We start from the raw sequence: 7,918 nt of genomic DNA on the forward strand, positions 1-7,918 counted from the left end.
TTTCCTCCTGTACGTCGGTCGAATGACTGGGGTAGGCGGAGCCTAGGAGGGATCATATGACCAGCTTTGCTGGGCTCTTTGCCATTTCCTGTTGGGGAAGAGAATATCCCACAAGTAAGGATGACGCCGTGGACCGGACACACCGTTGGAGAAAGTAATTTATCAGGTAAGCATAAATTCTGTTTTATAGGAATTTTAAGGTTTGGGAAACTTTGCCCCTCCTTGTAGGAATGTATATCCCATACGTCACTAGCTCATGGACTCTTGATAATTACATGAAAGAAAATTACCTTTAATAATAAGAATTATTAGTATTACTTAAGTAAAACAATAACCTTATTTTAATGCTTACCCCTCTTCACACTTAGGTCATTGAGCAGATCTATTACACTCAAAACAATCTTCTATTTAGTGAGCTCCTTGAAATTTAGTATAGGTTGGTCCTGTGAACATAGATTTGCAGGGAGCAATGGCATTAAAGGAACAGTAAAGTCAAAATTAACGTTTAATGATTCAGAAAGAACATGCAATTTTCCAAATTTACTTCTCTTTTCTAATTAGCTTTGTTCTCTCGGTATTCATTGTTTAAAAGCATACATAGGTAGGCTCAGAAGCAACGCTCTGTCAGCTAGCTGCTTGTCAATGTCTCACCCAATGTTCAGCTAGTCTCCAGTAGAGCATTGCTTCTGAGCCTACCTATATATGCTTTTCAACAATGGATACCGAGAAAACGAAGCAAATTTGATAATAGAAGTAAATTTAAAAATTTGTGTTCTTTGAAACCCAAAAGTTTTCTTTCATGGTTATGTCACTTTACAGTCTATTTCTCAACTCTGTATGTTTGTTTATTTTATAACATTCTGCTGTGAAGAAGGGGCATGTTATTTCTGCACATACAAATTCACAGTTTTGACAACTACAAAACCAATAATATTTGATATCTTCAAGATTTTTAATTGCCCAAAATAATCTTACAGAAACCTCTGGGATAGCATGACATTGTTAATGGATTAATTTACCAAAAAATAAAATAAAACATTACAGCCATGCATATACAGCAGCTTGCTATATAATTAAAAACTAATCTTTATTTCAGGACAAATAACATTTAGATTATAATTGTGTCTTAAATAGAAAATATATTTTTATTTTTCCTCTCAAAAAGCTTTATTAAAAAAAAATTCTATTTAAATAATAAAAAAAACAAATAGAACACACCGCTAAGAATTTTAGCAAACTACACAAGTTTTTTATTTATTTAACTAGGCATAACCTGCTAGCACCTCATAGAATGGATGCCCTACATTGAAAGGGAGCCCAGCTATTGCTTTTGTATATGTGAACACCTACCTACGTCTCTCTTTAAATGGCTGTGCTTGTATCTGTAGTCTTTTGATGTATTTCTTTCTAAAATAAACAACAACAAAATCGGAGCTTAAATAGGCATTAACATTTTTGTTTTGCTTAGTAGAAATTCTAAAATGTGCTCACTAGCATGTGGGGGGGGGGGAAATCTGCAAACCATATTTAAAAGTTGGACTTCCATGCTATAGAACATATGGCTGGTAGACCATTAATGTTTTCCATGGCTCGTATAATTCCTAGCTGTTGTCACTGGAAACAATGAAACAAGAAAACCCCTGACCCTGTTCCAACTTTGGAACTGGGACTATTGCTCCTATAGATTCCAAATCGATAACTAACTGATAAAAGGCTTTTGCCTTCACAGGATTCTTTTGAAATATGAAACTGAAAAAAACTTCAATTTCAAACCAATTCTGTATCCCTGGGAAACTACAGTATATTTAGAACCCATGGATCTTGGACGGATTGAAGCGAAGCTCCCGGAAAAAGGCGTAATCTGCCACCTAACAGAAGGCTGTTTTGACTTGTTCAATTAGGATTTGGTATCCAGGAAAATCTGGAAGAACCCTGTTTTTCAGAGGAGGAAGAGTACTTTTTGGTTCCTAGATTGACGAAACGAACGAAAATGTTTAGAAGCCCTGAATTTACCCTTAGACTTCTTGTCCTGAGAGAGAAAAGCTCCCTTACCTTCAGTCACAGTACAAATAATAGCATCCAGACCAGGCCCAAACAAGACTTTTTTTTTTCCACCTAAAAAGCGAGGGACAAAAGCCTAGACTTAAAAACCATATCAGCTCACTATGATTTAAACTATAAAGCTCTCCTGTTCAGAACTGCTAATGCCATATTCTTGGCATTGATCTTAAAGGGACACTATACCCAAACATTTTCTTTCATGATTAAGGTAGGTAATATAATTTTAAACAACATTCCAATTCTATTACCTAATTTGCTTTATTCTTTAGATATACTTTAATGAAGAAATATACCCCATAAAATCATACTGTTAATCTGATTTTGATTATTTTACAGTTAATTAGTACATCACAAGATGCTAGTGACACAGAGCACATCTATAAACTTACACAAGCACTAAAAAAGGTGTGTGTGTGTGTGTGTATATATATATATATATATATATATATATATATATATATATAAATTTCTCATACCTAATCATATATAATAAAACCCACAGGCTACCACTTTAGCAATCAACTGGTTATTTACTTACAAGGTAACCATGCCAACATCCTATACACTTTCAATCCTACAATAATGCAGAAATTGTTTTGTTAATATAAAGTATAACATAATAGCCAGAAACCATCTAACTCCCAATAATCACTTCCAATGCTTAGATCTAGTGCAGCAGCAAAGGAAGAATTTCTATTGCCGCTGAACACAATAATTACTGCCAGGGGTGATTGTGCTGGAAATGAGTTTCTCTTGTCAATATCAAGCATGGGCTCATATTGCTGCTCAAATATTGAGCAAATGCAGCTTCCTTAATTACTTCCCTTGCACTAATTTCTCCTGATAAAGCTCCGCTATAAAAAAAATTGAAGCAAGGTAGCCCATGGAAATGATCACTGTGGTACTGTGCACGGTCGGTAATCTCTGTAATTTATATTATTTAGTATATTTACTGTTGAGTGGTATATACTACGTCAACATCAAACAACTGGATTGTCACTGCATGTCTGCAGCTTGGGGAGACTCACCGGTAAAACTTATTGTCCTCCCAGTCAGAGTTTATGAAATCCTGCATATCCGGGAGTTTACCCTGCGTGGGTGGGTCTGGGTCGGTGTTCAGTGCGGTATTGGTTGGTCGGGAATCGGGACCGTAGGGGGTGTGCCATGCGCTGCGATGGTGCACTTTTACCAAATTTGCCTTAGAAATGAATGCAAATTGGCTGAGCCTGATCGAAAAAAGATAAGGGAGTGGGACGTAAAAAGTAGAAATAAAAAAATCGGGCTGCTTGCTCTAAATTGCGCCCCCCTGCTGGGTCGCCCTAAGGCTGCTGCCTTGGTTGCCTGATACCAAACGCCGGCCCTGGGGATACCAGGCTTAGACCACTCTTTAGAAATTATTTGAGATAGCATCAGGGACTGGAAAAACCTCTGGTGACTTCCCTGGTATAGAACAAACAAGGATGGCAGATACCCTTAGATGGAAGAGCAGCGTTAGTCTGATTTTACAATGCATTAGATGATCCATACAAAATTTGCAAAGCTGAGCAGCAGGTATTCTATCAACAAGCTTACAAAAAACACACTTAATATTAGTAGGAAAGTGTTCAGTGGGTGTAGCTTCTAGGAAACTAACATTAGTGGTATGCTCCATTATGTAGGGGAGAAAAACAGGCTTAAAAATGAAAACCACAGAAAAATTTAATGTGGTTACCAAATATAAATTAACTAGTCCTTAAACCCGGGCCATTTTCTGCAGTGCTGCGGTCTCACTCGCACCCGCTTGGCCACGGCCCTGCCACACCCGCTCCCCTGCCCACAGTCTGCTATCTGATCCTCACTGACTGATCCTTCTCTACTGCGCATGACGGCTTTGGACAAACAAACCTGGCCTTATATAGGATGATTTAAGCATTACAATCTTTAAATAAGGAATATAGGCAAGATACGCATAGAACCTTACACCCAAAAAGCAGCTCTTGTCAGTCTTTAAAATCTTACCCCCTCCACCAGATATGGCTAAAGCAAGCAAAGGAGCGTTAAACATCCATCCAGCAGTGGAGGAGTGCTAACTTGACACAGCACAATAATGCAGAGATGATAACCAAAAACTAGTTGGGAAAAACAACGTGCTAAAAAAGGGTGACACGCATACATCTAAGCAGCACGCAACAGAACTCTCTATTTGCAAGTAAACTAACCTAACGCACGCTAACAAACAAGGTGCAACAAGAAGTTGATGCGCACTAATTAAACTAGGCGCAAAAAAAAACACCACATACTAACGGGCACAAAAAATGCTGACGTGCGCTAAACAAATGAAGCGTGAAAACAAGCCGATGTGAGCTAAACAGAAATCTACATGAAGACCCCTTATATAGAGCACTACACATAAAATAAGGAAGAACTGATGAGCACTAAAAAAACCTTAATGCTCCCAACAAAGGTGCATGCTAATAAAACCTAGGGTGTAAAAGTAATCTAAGGTTCTTGCAGCCCAATTCAAAATAAAGATGACTGTCAAAATAGTGTCCAGACTACTATGTACATCAAGTATACCTACTAATAGCGTATAGGCTAACATGAGTGCCTACATTTTTTATAAACCCCATTCTTATCTAATAGGAACCCAAACTACTGGACTTTGCAGAAAAAGGACAGACAATCCAGTGCTGTACGCATGACAGCAGATGATTTGTTTTGTATGTGGAGTATAACTATGTTCCAACACGAGGATGCTAGGGACTGGTCTCCACAACACCTGCGGCAGCCCTGTGACTAACTTCCATTGGTTAAAATTGTGCCACTACCCATTACTCTGATTCCCTCTGAATTTGCAGCAAATATAAATTTAAACTGAAACGTTTTCACTCCAATTTAACTTTTGTTTGCCTCTAGTTTAGTGTACATTACTTTTCTGTCAGTTTAATAAGTGTATTGTGAATTTTGAGCAAACGTATCCTGCATACAGCTGGCAAGATAATTCAGGGACTCTAGCTTGTGTAAAATGCTTACAGCATTTCATTTTAAAATTGTGATAGAGCTTCAGACATACCCTGGGAACTCTCCTGTCCCTCCCACTTTGTATTTTCTCTGTTATACAAAAAATTACATTGCACTGTTTTATATTATATTTCTGTGTATCTTTTACAAAGTATAAAAATAATACAGAAACTTTCAAAACCTAATCAGAATTTGTAAAATCACTGCCCGGTTAATGTATTGTTATATAGTGCATCTGTTTAATTATGTAAATGTTTCAGTTTAGCATAACAGGCATGTTTTCTTTTTGTAATCGATTCCTTTTTGTTATCATTTTCTTCAGTTTTCAACCTTTCTGAAGGCCCAGGTCGATGAGGGAAAAGGACGCTTTTTGCCTGGAGTGGACAGAGAAAAATCTATTACCGAAATGTTTGACAATCAAGATCGTAACAAGGATGGGAAGATCACTGCGGAGGAGCTCAAGTTGAAGACCGAGGAGGAGCGAGTCCATGAGGAGCTCTAGTGGACACAGGAATGGACTGCGGCATGAACTTTTGTTCAGGCCTTGTTAAGAGTGCCAATTCTTTCAGGCTTTACAACCCACACAAACACTACCTTATTGTATATGGAGCTTTGGGCTGTGGCTTGTGTGGTTGCTTAATACAGTAACGGCCACACATTATGCAGCAAATTGAAACCAAAATATTGTGGGCTCCTATGGTTTTAGATGGGTTGACAGCCTAATTATTCAAAATTACAGTGGTGGTATTTACCCATTATGTGCTAAGACTATCTGCCTCTCCAGTGCACTGAATTAGCCAGTGGCAAACCAGGAGTAGGTAAACCACCAAGATTCTTAGACTGTAAATGCAAGATTATGTACCTGTCTGAGGTGTTAATTATTCTATATTTTACACTTTCAAATTAGGAAATAAAAAGGCATCATCTACACCTCCTCACCCTGACTTTTGGAACAGGGTAGCAATTGCAGTAATCTTCAATGGTGCAGCTAGCATCCAGAAAAACAAAAGGAAAATAACTTGCTTATTCCTGTTGACTAAAGAGAAATAGTATCTAGTTGTATGATTATGCTTGTTTTATACACCAGAAGTGTAAAAAAAATATACACTATATAATCTTGCAATTGTGCTGTCAGAGATAGTCACTCTTTGATGGCTAAAAGACTTAGTGCTTCAGAAATTGTGTTAAAATCCTTTTAAATGGCTGCACTCCAGAGCCCTATTCATAGTCAATTGCTGCAGGTAGCAAACTAATGTTGCACATTTTTCAATTTTTAGTATTTTTTTTTTTTATTTTGTAGTACATAGAATAGTTAATGAATCCTCTTTATTTAAGGCACACGTGTCAGTTTAACACACTAGTTTAAAGCGTATGGAAGCATGATGTGGCAGGAAAGAACCAAAGAATGTCCAACTTTATCCCCAAATCATAAATTAAGCCCACTCCAAGGAGGGGGCGTGTCCCTCAGGTGAGCATTAACAAACATATCCCAGGTTGGTCAAAAAGAGGATGTAAATTTTTCTTGTGCTTTTTTTGTTTTGTTTTTGTAATGATGGAAATTTGAATTTAATAAAGAAACATTTTTTGGTGCTATTCAATGAGAATTTTATTCTGTATATTATAGAATTAAGAAAAATTGATAATAGGAGTAAATTAGAAAGATGCTTAAAATTGTATGCCCTATCTGAATCGTGAAAGAATTTATCTCTTTAATACCTCACACCTCCTACTAAAAATCTAACAATAGGAAATAAATACAATAGGGCACATTCTGATAATTGTACTCCCTGTTACAACAATTTTTTGACATATTGGAAACCACTTCCAGGGATGGTCTTTTGACAACTCAAGAAACAAAAGACTGACTGAGAAGGGGTTTACAGGTTTTTGAGCAATAAAAACTGAGATCTAAATATTTGTTCTTGAGGACCCCACCTACTCTGAACTGATCCAAAAACCATACTAAAACTGGATCCGTAGAGATTATAGTCAAGTTTTGTTTTTTTATTTATTATTCAACACTCAATACAGAAAAAAAGAAAAACAGACTTACTTTTGTCATATAGCAACACAACATGGTGTAACACGATTACAGAGAAAACCAGAAGTGCTATTTATACAACAGGTTACATCAGTCAAATCTGTGTATTAACAAGATCTAAACTGCACATCAAATACTATCTAAATAAGATACACAGCATACCTCTGAGTACTATATTTAGATTCAGAGTGTTGTTATTTTTAAGGAAAATAAATCAAACCCAATAATATTTATTTTGCTGAGAGGATTGATTTCAGCTTCGTAGGAGCAGCATCTCGGACACTATACCTGTCACCGAGTGACGTCCTCTTCCGGCCAGATCTAGGAGCCGTTGTCATGAGCTGAAGTGTTTGGAAGGAGCCTCTGAGTATCCTTTGGAGGGCACGACTTAGGTTCTGTTGCTATATTAGCAGAACGGTACAGTGAGGTATTTACTCCACAATTAATTAGATTTTTTTACAATTATTTACGGACTTCATCTGTTTGTAATAGTGTTGAAAACACTCCAGTACTTAATACATTTGTGTGTGTGTGTATGTGTATATATATATATATATATATATATATATATATATATATATATATATATATATATATATATATATATATATATATATATATAGCTTCGTATATCATAAAATCAACAGGCAAGAACTGAAAATAACTCTATCTCTATAGAGAGAGTAAAAAAAAATCTAGAAATCTCACCCCTCTGCTACTAGCCCACACCAAAGGTAATTCCCTTCCTGGATCAGAAGGGTAAATAGGTTTGATTTCTTTAAAGCAGTAATCAATTGTAGCTGAACTTCCAGCGGA

The 7,918-nt window shown here is 36.7% G+C and overlaps 1 protein-coding gene across 1 annotated transcript in view; it reads left to right on the plus strand.

Moving 5' to 3' along the window:
- FKBP10 (FKBP prolyl isomerase 10) overlaps positions 1–6,654 on the plus strand; it is a 54,798-nt gene extending 48,144 nt beyond the window's left edge. Inside the window, exon 10 of the mRNA XM_053698844.1 lies at positions 5,384–6,654. Within this exon, the coding sequence (XP_053554819.1) occupies positions 5,384–5,563 (180 nt within the window). The 3' untranslated portion in view covers positions 5,564–6,654. The remainder of the gene's footprint in view (positions 1–5,383) is intronic.
- The last annotated feature ends 1,264 nt before the right edge of the window (positions 6,655–7,918 follow it).

This window comes from Bombina bombina, chromosome 1, assembly GCF_027579735.1.
Source record: "Bombina bombina isolate aBomBom1 chromosome 1, aBomBom1.pri, whole genome shotgun sequence".
In the NCBI taxonomy this organism is placed as follows: domain Eukaryota; kingdom Metazoa; phylum Chordata; class Amphibia; order Anura; family Bombinatoridae; genus Bombina; species Bombina bombina.